At 40.3% G+C, this 21007-nt stretch overlaps 1 protein-coding gene across 2 annotated transcripts in view; it reads right to left on the minus strand.

The window, feature by feature from the left end:
• Window positions 1-21007, minus strand: part of LOC132686278 (complement receptor type 1-like) — a 68273-nt gene that overhangs the window by 15607 nt on the left and 31659 nt on the right. For both annotated transcript variants that reach the window (XM_078441402.2, XM_078441403.2), the window contains 6 exons: window positions 19271-19498; window positions 16792-16971; window positions 15829-15928; window positions 9925-10010; window positions 1706-1933; window positions 539-715 (listed from right to left, as the gene is read on the minus strand). In XM_078441402.2, coding sequence (XP_078297528.1) covers window positions 539-715; window positions 1706-1933; window positions 9925-10010; window positions 15829-15928; window positions 16792-16971; window positions 19271-19498 — 999 coding nt within the window. The remainder of the gene's footprint in view (window positions 1-538; window positions 716-1705; window positions 1934-9924; window positions 10011-15828; window positions 15929-16791; window positions 16972-19270; window positions 19499-21007) is intronic.

Genomic DNA, 21007 nt, shown 5'->3' on the forward strand with positions numbered 1-21007 from the left:
CCAACAAAAGACGTTTTGAGTCAGATGCCAGTTTCGCAAACATAGACAGGAATAAAGGAAGTAAGTTTTGGCACTTGTTTTAAGGAAGAGATGAAACAGACATTTCACCTTTGGTCTTGGAAATTATAATGAGGACCCATATCCAGTAATTCCAGTAATTAATTGCTCTCAACCTTCCTCCATATTTCAGTTTTCCTCACAAGCAAGTGTGCTTCCAGCCTCCTCTCGAAGGTATTTATGAGGACCACTTGTAACTCCTCTGAGGTCTCTTAGAGCTGAGATATTTTATTAGTGAAAAGCCGGCAAAGCATTTTAAATTGGTGTTTGATGTCTACTGTATTACCGGAAATTCCATCAGTTCTTCTTACTTGTTTGGTAGAGCTGAGAATCCTTGGGCAGCCTCCTTCCTATCTTTTTCTCTGCTTTTCTCCCCCTTCTATTGATACTCATTTCACAATCCTCTCAGAAAGGTGGTTTAGCCTTAGCAGCCTCATTCATCAATTTTCCATTAACAAAACCCAGCAAGAATAAGAAATACCTCTGCAATAATGTTCAAAATGACTCCAGGTTCCCAGGTATGTGCAGAAGATGAAGTTCCTTCCCACCAACAAGTAGCCTGGATCACAAGTGTAGCTGACCGTCATCCCAGGAAGATATGGAAATGGATGTTCTCCAATGTAATGCCCATTGTGGATTCTGGGTGGATGTGGGCATGCTAAGAACAAGACCCCCCCCCCCCAAAAAAAAAAACACAAGAAAAGACATTCAGTTAAACAAAGAAGTACAAATACGCCAACATATCTAATAACATTTCTATTAGAGCCACACGGAGACCCAAGGCAGGCAGGTTCCAAAGGCACTAAATATTTACTGATCCCTGGGAAGAATGATTCTTCAAATGGAGACCTCTCAGCCTTTAAGCAGGACCATCTGCGTTGTCCCTTGCAAACTGCACTGGCTGGGAATACCACCAGGATCTCAAATGACCAGTTGCATGCTGTCTGTCCTCGCTGGCTCACAGAGCTTGTGTGGACAATCACAGCCACAGATGAGCCTCCAAGTGCCAGGCACTGTCACTTCATGCCAGACTAATGTGTAAAAGGAATGAGCTGCTAAGAGCACAACCTTGAACTCCGCTTCTCTAGGGCGTGTTGAGTTCCTATTGCTACAAGTGAGACAAAGGGTCACCAAAATGCAGTTACAGGCTGAGCAGAACACTTAGAAGTAACAAAAGGAATACAAGTGCCTACATTGGAGTTTCTTTATTTCTGTAGCCTCCAGTCTGAAGTAAAATGAGGCCATCAACATGTGCTTTTTGCTCTGCACACCCACTTAGCGAGTATAAAGACAACTTGTACTGGAGATGGCAGGACAGAGTTTTTTCTTTGGCACTTGTATTTTACTGCTTTGAAAATACTCTCGAGAAAATCTGGGCCTCGCTGATTCTCCCCATTCTCCACCTCCTCCTCTTTTCACTGTCCCACACTCCTCGCCCCCGTGGGAAGGATCATCAGAGTACCACGGATTGGGACACAGCATGGCACGTCTAGAACCCATCTCTTAAGTTGCTCAGCAGGTAATTCTGTGTGTCTGACTTTTATAACAAAGCCACGTTCACAAGCAAAAACAGCTGTCACCACAGAAATGAGGACATTCTAGCCTAGATATTCTGATCCGGCTGGGGCACAGGGATGTGGGTACTGACCAGCAGGACCAGCAAGTTCACAGGAAGGGGCAGGGCCGCTCCAAATCCCGTTCCCTTCACCGTCGCTTATGCAGCGGATGGTGCTCTCCCCAACGAGGTTGAAGGTCATCCCTCTGGCCGAGCGGGGTTCACACATGTAAGTAACTTCCTCTCCATAGGGAACGTCTCCCTGAGAAGTTCTGGGGTGGTTCCCATTAGGGATAGATGGAGGACTTGGACAAAAGATTCCTAGAAAGAGAGCAAGAGCTTTAGATCCCATTAGAGTTTTAATCAAAACGATCGTACATGTAGCAGGGGTGCCCTGGGACTGTATTTTTTCCATGAGAACACAACTACAGTGGGTGGACTTAAGTATGTAAGGCTTCTTCTGAGAAGGAACGAACTGAAGTGAGACTTTAATTACAGTTTATTGCAAAAGTGCCAAGACCCTCCAGGTAGCTAAGGTTTTAATCAATTTGAAAGGTAACTAATTTGCTTTTTCAGCAACTATCATTTGTCTACTTTCTGTTTGGCATAAAGACGGTCCTGGGTTGACACTGAGACACAAGACAGACAAGATTGGCCCTCAAAGATCCGAAGTTGCCAAGAAATCTTTGTAAATCTTTATTAAACACAGATGACCACCTTCAGCAGATATAAACGTTTCTTGATAATTCAAGACCATTATCTGTGTCACTAACAAATACACAATAATATCTTCAGGATACACTGATTACAGGGCTTTTCAGAGCTTTACAGAGCTTTTAAGTGGCTCTAGGGAGGCTTTTTTTTTCCCTTTTGCTTTTTTTTCTTTCTTTCAGGTGACCAGCTGTCCTTTCTTTCTGCTGTTAGTGTATCTGTTTCTAGCAGTTCCCTCCCTAAACTAATCTGATGCTTTGAATCTGGCATGAACTTAAGAATAGATACCCAAGCCTGTCAGAATTGTGTGAATAAACGAAGTGAAGGTCCTAGGACGTCAAACAGTGATTGACTTCTCATATCTGGATTTTACCCATGTGTTTATGTTTATCTAAAGTTTATTTATGTATTTACTTTCAGATTTACATGTCTCAGGAAAGTAGAGTTTGTTTTTGTCGGATATCTGAGTTTTATTTATACCGATTGTTCTTGTAAAGTTCCATCACGATCCCATCAGGTGTCCAAATAGATTTCTAGCAAAGATATTTCAACAAAATCCAGATGAAAATAGCCATTCACAAGTGAACAAAGGTGCCTCTGTACATTACACTTCTGCACACCTGCGCTTCGAAAAACAATGAGGGTAGTTATCTCAGAGGCTGCTATGGATCCAAGGGAGCTGGGATCCAAGGGAATTGGGGGGAATTGCCCCACCCACATTTGCTGGAGAGAGAAAAACATGGTGGACATGCACCAGAGACAGAGGTTTTGCAGAGGCCCAGCCAACTTGATGGGAGAAGCGGGCACCCATCTAGGCAGGACAGAGGCAGAGGAGAAGGATCTTGAGGAGCCAGCTCCCTCTTTAGGGCCAGTGACTTCCCTCACAGAAGAGGTGGAAAGTGAAAGTGGTGAGTGACTGTGACCCATTTCTATCCAGCTGCACAGATTTCTGAGGGGGGCACCTGTGCACCTGGGAGAGAGAGGAAAGGGAAGGAGAGGCAGTCAAGAATAACAAAGGGCCTTGAAGGGACCTGTTCCCTGCCTATCAGCTTTGCGATGTTAGCGGGAGGTTTGCTCTCAGACCTCTGGGAGTACCCCTGGTCTGTGGGCAGTGGGCACCCACAGAGCAACAGGTGTTAAACCCACACTTCCTCCCACTCCACCGTCAGCTGTTTCTACACCAGCTTTTCAAAACCAGCATGCGCCCCTGTGCAGCCCAGAGCCACTGCAGGTGAAGAGAAACCAAAAACTTGAGCTAAGGCGCCACCTTCTGGAAAACAAAAGAATGGTTTCTAATTGCAAGTTAGTTGAACTGGAGTAAAATAAAGGTGTGTGTTACTTCAAGTGCAATGGCAGAACACCCTCCAGTTCCATCCATGTTGCTACAAGAGGCCATATTTCATTCTTTCTCATTGCCAAGTAGTATTCTATTGTGTATATAAAGCAAAATTTCCTTATCCCTTCATCAGTTGATGGATTTTTAGGCTCTTTCCAAACTTCGGCTATTGTTGAAAGTGCTGCTATAAACATTGAGGTACAAGTACCCCTATGCATCAGCACTCCTGTATCCCTTGGGTAAATTCCTAGCAGCGCTATTGCTGGGCCACGGGGCAGATCTATTTTTAATTTTCAGAGGAACGTACAGAGAAAGACAGATACCCTATGTTTTCACTCTTATGTGGATCCTGAGAAACTTAACAGAAGACCATGGGGGAGGGGAAGGAAAAAAAAAAGTTAGAGAGGGAGAGAGCCAAACCATAAAAGAGATTCTTAAAAACTGAGAACAAACTGAGGGTTGATGGGGGTTGGGAGGGAGGGGAGGGTGGGTGATGGGCATTGAGGAGGGCACCCGTTGGGATGAGCACTGGGTGTTGCATGGAAACCAATTCGACAGTAAATTTCATATTAAAAAAATGCAATGGCAGAGATACATTTTGTCAAACACAATGAAAAATCACAGGAATATTGAACCGCAAAGAGGAAATGATAATTCTCCAGCGATCGGTTACAAAGGCATGGAGTATTGCAATCTAACTGATAAAGAATTCAAAACAGCTGTTATGAAGAGATTCAATGAGCTACAAGAAAATTCAGCATGACGAGTCGATGAGTTTAGGAATAAAATTAATGGACAAGAGTTCTTTACCAAAGAGACTGAAATTAAAAAAAAAAAAAAGAACCAGACACCCACTGAACTACCCTTTTATTCATGTACAATAAAGTTTTCTATTTCTCTAAAAGAAAAAAAAAACCCAGAAATTCCGGAGATGATAAATTCAATGAATCAGATGAAAAACAGAATGGAGAGCTTAGGAAATAGGATGGATCAGATTGGAGAACAAATTAGTGACTTGGAGGATAGGAATTTAGAAAGGACTCTGAAGAGGAGAGAGAGCTAAGATTTTTTTAAAGTGATGAAACCCTATTAGAGCTATGCGATATGAGAAAAACAAATATAACTGGTTTGCCAGAAGAAGAAGAGAGGGGGAAGGGAGCAAGAAGTGTCTTTTGGAAAACAGTAGCTGAGAATTTTTCTAACGTGGGGAAGAAATTGAACATACACATCTAAGAAGCTACTAGAACACCCTATTATCCCATTGCAAAAAGACCCTCCTAAAATATATTATAATGAAACTGTCAAAATCAATGATCAAGAAAGGATCTTAAAAGCAGTTAGTGGAGGGGGGTGGGGAATAAAACAATCTACAAAGGAACCCCCATTAGGCTATCAGTGTATTTCTCAGCAGAAACTCTATAGGCCAGGAGAGAGGAATGATATATTCAAAGTGGTGAAAGATAAAAGTTGCCAGCCACCAACACTTTATCTAGCAAAACTGGCCTTCAAATATGAATGGGAGATAAAGGCTTTCCCAGAAAATAAAACAGCTGAGGGAGGCTCATCACCGCTAGACCTGCTTACAAGAAATGTTGAAGGAAGCCCTTCAGCTGAAACGAAGGGACGTTAACGAGTGACATGATAGCAGATGAAAGTACACAGCACTCTGGCCAAGGCAAAAAATAAAGAAAACTGTAACTCTATATTGGAATGGCATATTAACCACTTAATTATAATATAAAAGCTTACAGAGGGGCACCTGGGTGGCTCAGTCAGTTAAGTGTCCAACTCTTGATCTTGGCCCAGTCATGATCTCATGGTTCATGGGTTCCAGCTCCATGCTGGGCTTTGTGCTTGGGATTCTCTCTCTCTCTCTCTCTGCCCCTCCCCGACCCTCTCCCTCTCTCTCCCAAAACAAATAAATAAACTTAAAAAAATATACCCTGGTCTTACTGTAACATCAAAAATATAAAAGGGGACGAGTAGAAGGGTGGAAGCTTTATAGGTGAATGAAGATAAGGTGTTATCAACATAAAAAAGGACTGTTTATCTATGAGATGCTTCATGTAAGCCACATGGCAACAACAAAGCAAAAGTTGAGAATAGACTCATGAAACATAAAACATGAAGAGAATGAGCAAATCACCCTAGAAAACCACCATTTTGCAAAGACAAAAACGGGGGGGGGGGGGCGGGAGGAGAAACAAGACAATAACCAGAAGGCAAATGATACGATGGCAGTAGTAAGTCCTTATGTAGCAACAGTTACTCTAAATATAAATGGATGAATTCACCAATCACCAGGCACAGAGTAGCTGAGTGGATAAAATATAACACCCAACACATGCTGCCCACAGGAAATTCATTTCAGCTCTGAAGACACATAGGCTCAAAGTGGATAGATAGAAGGGGATATTCTGTGCAAGTGGAAATCAAAAGAAAGTGGGCATAGCCATACTTTCTATAAGACAAAATAGACTTCATGCCAAAAATGATAAGAGACAAAGAACGTCATTATATAATGATAAAAGGGTCGGGTCAATATATCTAGAAGATATAACAATTGTACGAATATACACACCCAACACTGGAGCACTAAATAGATTAGGCAAATACTGAGAGATATAAAGAGAGAAACAGAAAACTCTACAATAATAGTAGGGGACTTCAGTACCCCTACTGTGAGCAAAGGATAGATCAGACAGAAAACCAACAAAGAAACATTGGAATTGAACCATGCTCTAGAACAAATGGACTTGACATACATATATAGAACATTCTACCTAACAGTAGCAGAATACACATTCTTCTTGAGTGCACACAAAACATTTTCCATGGTAGATCATATGATATGGCACAAAACAAATCTCAGCAAATTGAAGAAGACTGAAATCATACCAACTATTTTTTTCTGACTACAATAATAGGACACCAGAAATCCACAACAAGGGGAAAACTGGAAAATCTACAAATATGTGCACTAAACAACGCACTTCTGAACAACCAATGGATCAAAGAAGAAACCAAAAAGGAAATTAAAAAGTTATCTTGAAAGAAGTAAAAATGAAAATACAACATATCAAATCTAATGGGACGGAGCGTAAGCAGTTCGGAAAGGAAAGTTTGTGGTGATAAACGCATATATTGAGAAATTGAATGACCTCAAATAACCTAACTTTACACCTCAGGTAACTAGAAAAAGAAGAACAGATTAAGTCCAAAGTTATGAGAAGAAAGGAAATAATAAAGATCAGAGTGGAAATAAATGAAATAGAGAACAGAAAAGCAATAGAAGGTATCAACAAAACTAAAAGTTGGTTTTGTGAAAAGGTAAACAAAAACTGACAAACCTTTAGCCAGACTCACCAAAAAAAGAGAGAGAAGACTCAATAAATAAAATTAGAAATGAAAAAGGAGACAACTGATACTACAGAAATACATAAGACCATAAGACACTATTATGAACAATTATATGCCAACAAATTAGATAACCTAGAAGAAATGGATAAGTTTCTAGAAACATAACACCTACCAAGACCAACTCAGGAAGAAATACAAAATCTGAAAAGACCAATGACAAGCAAAGAGATTGACTCAGGAATCAAAAGCCTTCCAACACAGAAAACTCTAGAGCTGATCACTTCACTGGTGAATTCTACCAAACGTTCCAAGAAAAATTAATACCAATCCCACTCAAACCTTTCCAAAAAACTGCAGAGGTGGGACTACATCTAAACTACATCTAAACTCATTCTATGAAACCTTGACACCAATGCCAGATAAGGACACAACAAAAAAGTAAACTATAGATCAATATTCCTGATGATATAGATGCAAAAATTCTCAACAAAATATTAGCAAACAAACCAAACTCAAGAACACAAAAAAAGGATTGTACACTATGACCAAGTGGGATTAATCCCTGATATGCAAGGATGCTTTAGCATACACAAATCAATAAATATAATATATCACATTAATAAAATGAAAATTTTTAAATCACATGATCATCTCAACAGACGCAGAAAAAACATTTGACAAAATACAGCATCCTTTCATAATAAAAACCCTTGGCAGATTAGGTATAGAAGGAGTATTTACATACCTTAATGTCATAAATACCATATATGCCAAACTCACAGCCAACATTATACTCAGTGGAGAAAAGTTGAAAGCTTTTTCTCTAAGATCAGGAACAAGACAAGGATGCCCACTCTCACTGGTCTTATTCAATGTAGTATTAGACATCCTGGCTAGAACAATTAGGTAAGACAAAGAAATAAAAGGCATTCAAACCAGGAAGGGAGAAGTAAAACTGTCACTCTTTGCAGATGATATGATTCTATATATAGGAAATTCAAATGAATCAAACAACAGCTGGAACTAACCAATGATTTCAGTAAAGCTGCAGGATATGAAATCAAGATACATTTCTATACACTAAGGATGAAACATCTGAAAAAGAAATCAAGAAAAATTTCCCATTAACAACAACATCAAAAGGAATAAAATACTTAGGAATTAGTCTAACCAAGAAAATGAAAGATCTGTACAATGAAAATCACAAGACTTTGCTGACAGAAATCAAAGAAGACACAAACAAATGGAAAGACAACCTATGTTCATGGATTGGAAAAATAAATACTGTTAAAATGTCTACACTACCCAAACCCATCTATAGATTCAGTACAATCCACATCAAAATATCAATGGTATTCTTCACAGAAAATAGAAAAAAAAACATTTCTAAAATTTGTTTGGAATCACAATGTAAAAACAAATCAAAACACTAAGACCCAGATTAGCCAAAGCGATTTTGATGAAAAAGAACAAAGCTGGAGGTATCATACATTCTGATTTCAAACTATACTACAAGGCTACAGTAATAAAAACAGTAGAGTACTGGCACAAAAACAGATACATAGACCAATAAAATAGAATAGAAATCCCAGAATGAAATTCCTGGTTATACAGTCAGTTAATAGTTGGCAAGACAGCCAAGAGCACCACTCACAAAAATTAACTCGAAATGGATCAAAGACCTGATACTATACGACTCCTGGCAGAAAATGAAGAGAATGCCCTTAACATTGGTCTAGGCATTGATTTTTTGGACATGACACCAAAAGCACAAACCTCAAAAGCAAAATCAACAAATGGGACTACAACAAACCTGAAAACTTTTGCACAGCAAAAGAAACAATTCACAAAATGAAAAGGCAATCTACAGAATGGGAGAAAACTTTTACAAATCATATAGCAGATAAAGGGGTTGATATCCAAAAAATATAAAGGACTCATAAAACAACTCACTGGCAAAAGCCAAACAGTCTGATTTAAAAAGGGCAATCTCTAATTCCTCATGGTATACTTTTTACGTTTCTTAAAAATTTATCAGACTTATTTTTAATAAGTTTTATTTCTTCCATTAGCTATTTTCCAACCATGCTGAACATTTAGATTTTTAACATTTTCCACTGTCATAAGTATTGTTGCATTGAGTGTCTGTGAACCAAAATCATGGGAAAATTCCATGATGGTTTTCTTGGGATAAACTCTGGGAAATTGAATTACTAGGTCAAAGGGTATTTACATTAGGCTTTTGTATATATTGCTCATAAGCCTTCCAGAAGTTTGTGCCCACTTTTACTGCCATCAGTCCTGTGTGTTTGATCCTGACTTCCTCAGAGCCTTAAAATTTTACCAATTTGCAATCGGTCATTCTTCCACGTTCCTCAAAGTTTTGGAGGTTCACTTTGTAATATCCCACTGAAAAGATGCAGGGTCAACTAATCAAGAACAAATACAACCTGGAAGAATTTAAAGAAAGGATAAAGCGCAGAACAATCAGAGGCTTGGGGCAATTGCTAAGATTTACGAGATCTTATTTCCTTTTTCAGAGTAAAAATAATAAGAAAGGGAGTTACCTACTTCTTGGGCTTATCATATGCTACTAAGAGGTGGCAGAGACAAATTTTATTTTCTTCAATGTCTTTTAATTTAGTCATGGGGAAAAGCCTTCCACTGGGAAGCATTTACTATCAAAGTAGGAAAGGAGAGCAATTTTACCTGAGTTCAGGTTCACAGTTTTAGACAAATAACCTCCTAAAATAAAGAAAAATCTGGACAACTATGTAGCATAGGACTCTGGATTTCAAATATCGGGGAGACTACTCTCTGCAAGATGGATTGGATTTCCTCTTCGTAACATGAGGCAGATATGGATGGAGCAGAGGGAATTATGGGAAAAAATACTTCAACTCACTCTTGCAAACAGGTGTTTCCTTATCCCAAGTGACAGTATTGCCTGAGAGGTGACAAGCTGCAGAAGGGGAGCCAACGAGTCGATACCTAGAAGCAAAGAATGAAAAATGATTATACTCTACACTTCTTACTTAAGTCGCCATGAGAAAATAATTGCAGGTAGATGCTACAAATTACAGGCAGATTAAAACAGGAGAAGTCAAGGAAGAAACCTCATCTCTATCTGCGAATTAGTCCTTTATTTCTAAGGACAAGCTTATATTCTTACTGCTTTTATCCATGCTTACTGCTAGTGCCTCACCACTGAACACAAAAATTCCCTTCATCGTGGGACATTTTGTACTGGTCTTTAGGGAACCTCAGGAGTTATTTTATTCATGCGCACTTCCATCAAGGAAATGATAAGCTCCTTGATTAACAGGGAAGATGCCTTATTGAAATATTCACATCCTCTAGCACCTTGCCTAGAGATCAAGCAACTGGTACTCAAAGGACAGAAAGACGGCCTTACTAAGAAGATTCAAAAGTGAGAAGCAGGCGAAACAGCTAACCATCTTCACACCTTAAATGTAAAAGGCAGGGGTACTTAACTATTTTGCCATCAAATCACTCAGAGTAGGCCACAAAATTTGGAACATTTTGTCATCACTTATTTTTTATTGATTAGGTAACTATACTGTTACTGTGAGACAAGTCACAAAGGATATCCAGCTAAACCATTCACGTGTTCCATGTACAGTAGGGTTAAACTTGATTAAGTAAAAGGTAAGGGATATAATGCAATGTCATATAATAGTGAGCAGTTACTGGAACAGCTAAGAACTTGGCTTCTTGGTTACCCAAGACACGTGATCAGGACAGTAACCATTTGTAGCAGAGTCTACTGATATCTCCAGTATCTCCTTTCCTCTTCTTCATTAGTAATGAAACTGTGTGTTTTTAACTGGGCCATTGGCCACCTCATTAAAGGCTTCATTTCTCAGCTTCCCTACAGTTGCATACAGCCATATGGCTAAGTTCTGGCTAAAGGGATGCCCCTGGAGGGTCTTGTGAAACTTCTGGAAAGTGTCTTTAAAGGAATGGGTGTTCTCTTCTTCCATTATTTCTCTCTGCTGGCTGGAGTTTGGGCCATGTGATGACACAGAGTCTCAAATAGAAGGCTCCCAGGTTTATGTGGATCATGGAGCCAGCTATCAGCCCTGGAGTTGGAAACTTTACAGTCTTCTTTGAAGGACTGCCCCTGTTCTTAACCTCAGAGAGAAGTAAGCTACTATCTTGTTTAAGCTCCTATTATTTTATTTGTTCTTTTATAGCTTAATCTAACCCTAATATATACCAGCTCTTGCAAAAATAGTGATATAAATATGATGGGGAGCTATGTGGGTATAGCAATGACAGTGAATACTTTTGGAGGCATATTGAGTCACTTTGGTTGACAAATCGTAGACAAATTGAGTGAATTTTACTTACTGTTACTTTTCATTGATTATAGTGTAAAATCCTTTCAAATGTGCCAACAAATATTTAATCTTCAAAATTTCTTCAAAGAAACAGCTTGAGAGACACAAGTATGTTTCCTTCCGCCTGCTTTCTGTCCTACATTTAAAAGTTGTCTTACGAGCACAACATCACGGATGTTGCTCGACTTCTGACTATAGAGGTTGCTCTTAATGTGTTCACTATGACTAAGTTAGAGAACTGCAGTAAAAAAAATGTGAAGCAGGTTCCAGCCTATGTGTGGCTGTAAAAAACAGTGAATATTTTTTAAAGTATTATAAGACACTAATATGCTACGATCGCCATTATGTTGTAATTCTTCCTGACTCGATTACCCATCTCTCCGAAACTCATAATTTTACTCAAGCCTTACTCCTTAGCTTCCATCAGCTTTAGAAATTTGGGTGGCCATAAAGCGAAACCACTGTTCAAGAAGAGCCATGAGATTCCCTTCCCTATAAGCAAATATACACACTGTGAGAAGCATGCTGAGACAGGCATCGGAGAGTCCATTGCATGAGGTCAGGGATGGGATAATTAAGGGCTGGAGGGTGGTGCTCTTTCCATCCTTCCTATTTGTTCACGGACTTCTAAGTATTTGGGAGTAGAGGGAATCTATGGAGATATTCAATAGGCTGCAAATGATTAAAAGTTGCTCACAGATAGGATGCTGTGGCACAAATCATATAACAATATGATAAATCATAACAATAAATCATAACACAATTGTGTATTAAACTTTGCATCTCACAGAGAATATCAACTTTCTCTCCAGGAGCCATTTATAAAAGTTGTATCATATCACTCAGCAGAGTGTACCCCAAGAATTTGCACATAGAAAAAATCAAAACAGCTCTACACCCTCATTATAATATAACAACACTAGGAATTAATAATCACAGAATAAACACAAAATTGAAAGTTTTGGATCTTGGTCAAAGACAAAAGTAAAACAGCCATTGCAGATTACCTATAGGATAACAATGACGCATGATCATTGAGTCATGTGCCCAAAACTCTTCAAAGTGCTTTGCATCAATTAACTTAATCTTTATTTTTTTTAAATTTTTTTTTTAACGTTTATTTATTTTTGAGACAGAGAGAGACAGAGCATGAATGGGGGAGGGGCAGAGAGAGAGGGAGACACAGAATCGGAAGCAGGCTCCAGGCTCTGAGCCATCAGCCCAGAGCCCGACGCGAGGCTCGAACTCACGGACCGTGAGATTGTGACCTGAGCTGAAGTCGGCCGCTTAACTGACTGAGCCACCCAGGCGCCCCCAATTAATTTAATCTTTAAAATGATGCTTTGAAGTGAATGTTATGCATAGCTCCCATTTTACAAAAGAGGAAACAGAGAGTTTAACAAATTTGTTCAAATTCACATGACAGATATTGAGGTTCGAGTTTGAATAATGTTAATTGGCCTTAACAGCCTGTAGTAATAAACCTTACATTATTCAGCTACTTCATTATAAATGCTGATGCAAATATTACTCTTTGAAAATTTCTAGGACACTGATGCCAAAACCGTCCTTAGAGAAATATTTAGTACTTTTGTTATTTGACAAGAAAATTTTCAAATAAATGAACACAACATTTTATGTTAGATGTTTATAGACTATAAACATGAACATATGAAAGAAGCTGGTCTGAGGAATTACTAAAATAAATTAATAAGTAAGAAAAATAGAATATAAATGATGAATAAATCTAAGAGCCATTTCTTTAAAGTGGTTGATTGAAATAAACAGAACTTGGCCAATTGTAACCTCACAAAACGACACATCTACAAATATATATACATGAACGAGAAAGTAGTTATCATCACAGATATTAAAAAAACTCAAGGGGTGCCTGGGTGGCTCAGTCGGTTAAGCCTCCGACTTCAGCTCAGGTCACGATCTCGCGGTCCGTGAGTTCGAGCCCCGCGTCGGGCTCTGGGCTGATGGCTCAGAGCCTGGAGCCTGCTTCCGATTCTGTGTCTCCCTCTCTCTCTGCCCCTCCCCCGTTCATGCTCTGTCTCTCTCTGTCTCGAAAATAAATAAACGTTAAAAAAAAAATTAAAAAAAAAACAACTCAATACTTTATCAAAATATTATATCCTCTCTATCTTACTGAAATTGAAAACATCCATGAGATGGATCAATCTAAAGGAAAAATAAAATGTATCAGGATGTATTTAAAAATAGGGAGAACAGCTGATAAACCCGTATCTGTTTGAGCGTATGTTTTTAATCTTTTTGGATATGTACCTAGGATCAGAATTGCTGGATCATATGGTACTTCTGTGTTAACTTTTGAATCACCGAACGGTTTTTCTCAGAGGCTGCACCATTTTCCATTCCCAGTAGCAATCACAAGGGTTCCATTTTGTCCACAGCCTCACCACACTTTTGTTTTCCATTATAGCCAGCCTATAAGGTATGGAGTGGGTTTGATATGCATTTCTCTCATGACTGATAATATTTAGTATCTGTTCATGTGTTTCCTGGACATTTGTCTGTCCTCTTTGGAGAAATGTCTACTCAAATCCCTTGCCCATTTTTAAGTTGGGTTGTTAGTTTTTTTGTTGTCTAGTTGCAGGACTTCCTTATATAGTCTGTATATCAAACCCTTATTAGAGAAATGATTTGCAAATATTCTCTCCCATTCTGTGGGCTGTCCTGTCACTGCCTTGATATGTCCCTGGTGTTGCCTGGGGGCTCCCGTCATTTGAAGGACTGATGAACTAAGAAGTCAGAACTCCTTGTTGGGGGCAAGGGGTGAGCAGGGCAAAACCTATACTTTCTAGATAATGCAACTGATACTTGTGTCCAATTTAACCACCTCTCTCTTCTAAGGGTAACTGAGCTCAACTGACATGTGGGTTACATGCATATTTTCAGGTAAAAAAGGCTAGAAGACTTCATAGCGAAATATTAACTACGATGAGTGGTAGAACTGTGGGTGGTGATTTTTTTGATCTTTTGGGTTCTTTTTTGATCTTTAGGATCTTTTGGTTTTTTGATCATGGCTTCCAAGTATGTCTAATGAATATATGTTCAATCCAATAAATATGTGCAATCCAATAAAATTCATTGGATTTTACAATCCAATAAAATTCTATTTTTTTCTCTGAATTTGTTGTGGCAACTGAAAATTAATACACATTCTTTAATTGCTCCCTCTAAGTTGAGGCGATGTTTCTGGCATGGTTCCCTGCGCCAAGGAAAAGTTCAGAGCAAGAACTCATTAATGTTCCCGCTCTGTGCATGTTCATACTTCCATTTCCCAGAGCTGCTGTCACGTTAAGATTTACCTTGCAACCCCTAATTCAAGGTCCTCCAATTCAGCTATAGTGCTCGCTGATCTTAGTTAAGAACATTGCATGCATGGGGGCGCCTGGGTGGCTCATTTGGTTAAGCCTCCAACTTTAGCTCAGGTCATGATCTCGCAGAGCTTGAGTTCGAGCCCCGCGTCAGGCTCTGTGCTGACAGCTCAGAGCCTGGAGCCTGCTTCGATTCTGTGTCCCCCTCTCTCTCCACCCCTCCCCTGCTTGTACTCTGTCTTTCTCTCAAAATTAATTAAAAATAATTTTTTTAAAGAATGTTCCATGCATGGTACAACTAGCATTTTTCCTTTTACTCATTTAATAGACTGGTCCTTTTTTTTAAAATTTTTTTTTTTTTAATGTTTATTTATTTTTGAGACAGAGAGAGACAGAGCATGAACAGGGGAGGGGCGGAGAGAGAGGGAGACACAGAATCTGAAACAGGCTCCAGGCTCTGAGCTGTCAGCACAGAGCCCGACGCGGGGCTCAAACTCACGGACCGTGAGATCATGACCTGAGCCGAAGTCGGACGCTTAACCGATCGAGCCACCCAGGCGCCCCAATAGACTGGTCCTTTTTATCCAGTGAATATCTTACCAGGCTTCACACATACTACCTTCAGCAGGAACCTGGTGCTGTCCTCTAGTTAAAATACAAATTGCTTGCTACTCCTTTTTTTATTTTGAGAATTTATTTTATTTTTTAAATTATTTTTTCTAAAAGTTCACTTATTTATTTTGAGAGAGGTGGGGGGGAGGGGCAGAGAGAGAGAGAGAATCCCAAGCAGGCTCTGCACTGTGCCCAACACAGAGCCCAACACGACGCTTGAACCCACAGACCATGAGATACTGACCTGAGCAGAAATCAAGAGTCAAGACACTCAACCAACTGAGCCACCTGGGCATTCCAGCTGTTGCTATTTCTTTTTTATATTCCTTTGGTCATATGCCCATGTTCAAGCTACCATCTCTATCCGGAAGTTCCTATTGGCAACTTTTTGAAGTGTAGATGATAGTCTAGTGTGTCTGGTTGGGAGTAGGTCAGAGATAGCATTGTTGTTCTGAAACTCATCTTCCAGGGATAGTGCTTTCAACTCACCCTTCATTACAGGAATAATTAACTGTTGATCCAAACTGGGTATCTGTGTTTATATGTACCACGCCATTGAAGGGTTCTGGAGGAGCTTCACATGATTTTCCTACGGGAGAGAAGGAAAATTTGGGACTAGGTGTAGAGTTCAAATTACCTTTGCTTTTACGATTCAGTCTGGAGTGTAGCAGACTGAACAGTCTATTTATTTCTGATTGTTCCAAAGGATTGACCACATCGAGGAAGTGCACCAACTACAGACTCAAGCAGCTCTGGAGCACTGCTTTTTAAAAGATGATGCCTTGGGGCGCCTGGGTGGCGCAGTCGGTTAAGCGTCCGACTTCAGCCAGGTCACGATCTCGCGGTCCGTGAGTTCGAGCCCCGCGTCAGGCTCTGGGCTGATGGCTCGGAGCCTGGAGCCTGTTTCCGATTCTGTGTCTCCCTCTCTCTCTGCCCCTCCCCCGTTCATGCTCTGTCTCTCTCTGTCCCAAAAATAAATAAAAAATGTTGAAAAAAAAAATTAAAAAAAAAAAAATAAAAGATGATGCCTGAATCTCCCAACAGAAGAAATATATGGATAGAGAATTGTTTTCTCATCCCACGAGCCTAAATCAAAGGCCTCAGAATTTGAGATTTCCCCTCCATCTTGGTTATTGAAGCACAGGTCACTGTGGTCTAAGTGATTTTCTTTTGTGTCCCTATTTCACTCATGTCATGGTTTTAGCCATCAAAAGTAACCTCCAGGGAATGGAAACTTCCCCCCTGATTCTTTTTGTGAGAGACATTCTTGCAAAATAAATATTGAGTCAAGACCGCAAAAACTCCAGGCAGTAAGAAAGGTTGACCTACAAGTTCACCCTCCATTTAAATACCGTGGGCAAACTTAGATGTCTACAAAATTTGAACAAATTAAATGAGATCCCACAGACGCTTTGACATACATGAATTAGCTCCCAGGATGGGGTTACTTACGTCTACACGTATCTTCGGCACTGGACCAGACCAAGTTTTCTAAGCAGGTGATAGAAAACGTGGACTCAAAATACCCAGGGGAACATTTAAAAGTCAAAGATGTCCCAACTGGAAACTCAGATTCATCAGTCTGAGTTGTAGGCTTGGCAAATGGAAACTCTTTTGGGGCTTTACAGTAACCTGGAGAGCAAAACCACAGGAATACAAAAGTGAGCCGAGAGATTTCCGCCCTTCCTCCTCTTTCTGTCCAGTTAAGCTGATAGATGGGTTCATGGAGACAGACTTCTAAAAACGGCAAAAGGTCTTTTTCCCCTTCAAGTTACCTTAGGATGGGGCTTTCCAGCAGCATTTACTCATCAGGAAATTTTTACTACTTGGAAGACGATTCACCTTTTTGGCCTTTTTGCTCTTGTTTCATCAAAGCAAGAATTTCATTGATTTTTAAAGTTTATTCATTTATTTTGAAAGCCAGAGAGAGCACAAGCAAGAGAGGGGCAGAGAGAGAGGGAGAGAGAGAATCCCAAGCCAGCTCTACACCACCAGCACAGAGCCCAATGCGGTGCTCAAACTCACAAACCATGGGATCATGAACTGAGCCAAAACCAAGAGTCGGACGCGTAACCGACTGAGCCACCTGGGCACCCAAAGCAAGGATTTTAGCTAAGGGTATCATGTGTCAGGCCTATCAGACTGCCTCTGTGTAGAGTTAACCATTCATACCCTAATTTATTTGCGTTAATATACTCATATCCATCAAGACATATTTGTTCTTGGAGACACATCTTGGAGACACATCTCTCTCCATTTGTTCCTCCCAACCTCATTCTCAGGGTGTCCACCATAAGTAGCTTCTCTGGCACTAAATAGCAGTCACTACTTGTAGTGGGTTGGATGATGTCCCCCGAAAAGATACATGCATCCAGGACCTCACAATGGAAATGTACTTGGAATAAGGATCTTTTCAGCTATAATTAAGGGTAACAATCTCAAGATGAGATCATCCTGGATTACCAGGGTGGGCCTTCAATCCAATGGCTGGTGGTGTCTATAAGAGAAACGAGAGGGACATTTGAGACACAGAGACACAGGGGAGAAGGCCATGTGAAGACAGAGGCAAAGATTAGAACGATGTGTCCACTAGCCCTGGAATGCCAGGAGCCACCAGTATCTAAGAGAGGTAAAGAAGGATTCTCCTCTAGAGTCACAGGAGGGAGCACGGCCCCACCAAAACCCTGATTTCAGAATTCTAGCCTCCAGATCAGTGAAGAGAATAAATTTCTATTGTGTTAAGCCACCTAGTTTGTGGTAATTTGTACACAGTCCTAGGGAATGAACAGACCGCTCTTCTTCTGATGCTAAACCAGAGATTTAAGGAAAAGGACAAAACAGAGGAAGCCATCAAGTAGCTTCTTTAGCATATGAAAATCCCTTTGGAAACTTCCCCTTCCCCTTGCCTTTACCTCCCCGCCATGCCCCCCACCCCCACCCATATAACCAGTCTCTCCTCAAGGTCCCGAGGCAGCTCTTTCTGCCCATGGGTCCTGTCTCCATCCTTTAATAAAAACACCTTTTTGCACTGGAAAAAAAAAAAAAAGAAGCTATGTCTTTTTTTATGAGAGGGTATATTGTGTGCTGCATATTTCAAATAGAGTCTGACCTCAACGATCTCCTTTTTGGAGGAGACTGCTTCTGTTTGCCATTCCATAAGCGTGCCTGGTGGCCTAGGCAACTGCTTTTAAAGAAATCTCACTAGATTCTAATGGGAAGGGGAGGGGCAGCAAAGAAAAGTTAAACGCGTTTTATCATGTGTTGCCTTTTCTCATCAGATTGCTTTTCTCTGTCATGTGGTATCCCAAGTCTGGTGCCACCTCCCTGTGTACCCTGCTTCTGTCTTGGGAAGGCCTACAGTCAGTCCTCAAGAACCAGGTAATTTTCAGTCCTTCGGAAGAAACAGCCTCCTCCTTTCCATACTCTTTCCCTTGAGCTGATCTTTCCTTGCTTCTAACTCTCAGAACGGATAAGTTCAAGGGCAAAGATTAAGGTGGGCCCCACAAGCCAGTGGACAGATGGGCATATTTTGAGTCAAGGTCTTAAGCTACAAAAGTAGTTTCTTTGGTCACTTAGCCTATTTGGCATAGGACTGGCTAAAGCCTTAGCTAAATAATATCCATATTGCCAGTTTGGCAGACGATGAACTTGCGGGGAGTGTTTGGCAATCATCCGGCATTCGTTACTGTTCATAGCCAGTTGTTTTCATGTCCTCTCCAGTGAATACGTTTTTCTTCTTGATCTTCCCCTCCCCGTCCCTCTCCCTTCTTACCCCACTCTGCTCACCACTGCACCAGCAAGAAGAGTTTTAGAGCTTTGACGCTTCCACTTATGACAAAGTTGAACTCACAAGCACACACCATAATCTTAGAGACATATGAAGGATCTGGGCCTGATATTCTGAATCCACTTGGGGTACGTGGGTACTGACCAGCAGGACCAGCAAGTTCACAGGAAGGGGCAGGGCCGCTCCAAATCCCGTTCCCTTCACTGTCGCTTGTGCAGCGGATGGTGCTCTCCCCGACGAGGTTGAAGGTCATCCCTCTGGCTGAGCGGGGGTCACACATATAAGTAATTTCCTCTCCATAGGGAACTCCTCCCTGAGGAGTTCTGGTGTGGTTCCCATTAAGGATAGATGGAGGGCTTGGACAAAAGATTTCTAGAAGGAACACAAGAGCTATAAGTTACATCAAAATGTTTACATTTTAACCCGAGTTGATTCTACAATTATGGGATGCTGTGACTGTGTAGCCAATTAAATGATTAAACTCTCAGGGAGAGTATAAACCATAAAATAAATATATTAGGCCGCTGTTGAGATGCTTCCAAATGAAATGACACTGAAACCAATGTTTATTATTACAAAGTCTAGGAGGGACTTAATCATCCTGAACTCTTTGAAGACGTAAAACTTCTGGATAATTGAGAGCTCATTCTTTTAAAATAGACAAAAATCTTAACCACATTGACAAGGAAGGCATTCATTTAATAAGAAAGTTATCCATTAATTCAACAGGAATTTTTTTGAGGACCTACTGTACATCCCCTACTATTTTAAGTACAAGATAGACCAAGTCTTTTAACATCGAGGCTCTTCATCCCAGAGAAATCTTTCAAAATATATTATACATTTACTATCTATCACTGATTTAATCTTTTCTTTTTTTTTTTTAAATTTTTTTTTAACGTTTATTTATTTTTGAGACAGAGAGAGACAGAGCATGAACGGGGGAGGGTCAGAGAGAGGCAGACACAGAATCTGAAACAGGCTCCAGGCTCTGAGCTGTCAGCACACAGCTCGACGTGGGGCTCAAACTCACAGACCGTGAGATCATGACCTGAGCCGAAGTCGGCCGCTCAACCGACTGAGCCACCCAGGCATCCCTGATTTAATCTTTTCTTGATGACTTGAGGCTGTTAGGCTCCAAAGCAAAATGAATGGTTGTAGTAATGCCATCATAATGAAATGAAACATCCCAATGCCCCTGTGCATGCTCCAGAAGACTCAGAAATGTTTTACGACTTTGAGATACTTATTGGTTTCTACAGGGGTTTTTGTTTGTTTGTTTTTATTCGTTTTTGTTTTTAATTTTTTAATGTTTCTATTTTTTTGAAGGAGAGAGAGCGGGGGAGAAGCAGAGAGGGAGAGGGAGACACCGAATCCAAAGCAGGCTCCAGGCTCTGAGCTGTCAGCACAGAGCCTGATGCGGGGCTCGAACTCACAAACCGTGAGATCATGACCCAAGAGGGAGTCTGGACGCTCAACCGACTGAGCCACCCAGGCGCCCCTGTGTGTTTGTTTTTAAATAACGATCTGGAGAAGCTCCTTTCCCCTTCTGCTTTGATCTATATTTGGGAAGATGATACTCTTGAAAGGATTATGGATAAGCTAATCAAAGGTGGACTAACCTAACCAACGTTTGTCCTCTAGCAAGTGATTTTAGCTGTATCTGGCTTCTCGGGAGCATTTTTTTCTTTCTTTCATGCTTCTTAATTAACTATATGCTAAGAAAGTTAACATTTTCAAATAGCTGGCTTCCAAATATGAAGGATATAATGATCAAGTTTCGTTATATAAATACAAAAGTTCCAAACAATTTTAGAGCAAAACATTCATTTGAAAAAAAAAAAATTCTATTGTAAACATATTTTTCAATAGTTATGATCA

Source organism: Panthera onca, chromosome F1 (genome assembly GCF_046562875.1).
Source record: "Panthera onca isolate mPanOnc1 chromosome F1, mPanOnc1 haplotype 2, whole genome shotgun sequence".
NCBI lineage: Eukaryota > Metazoa > Chordata > Mammalia > Carnivora > Felidae > Panthera > Panthera onca.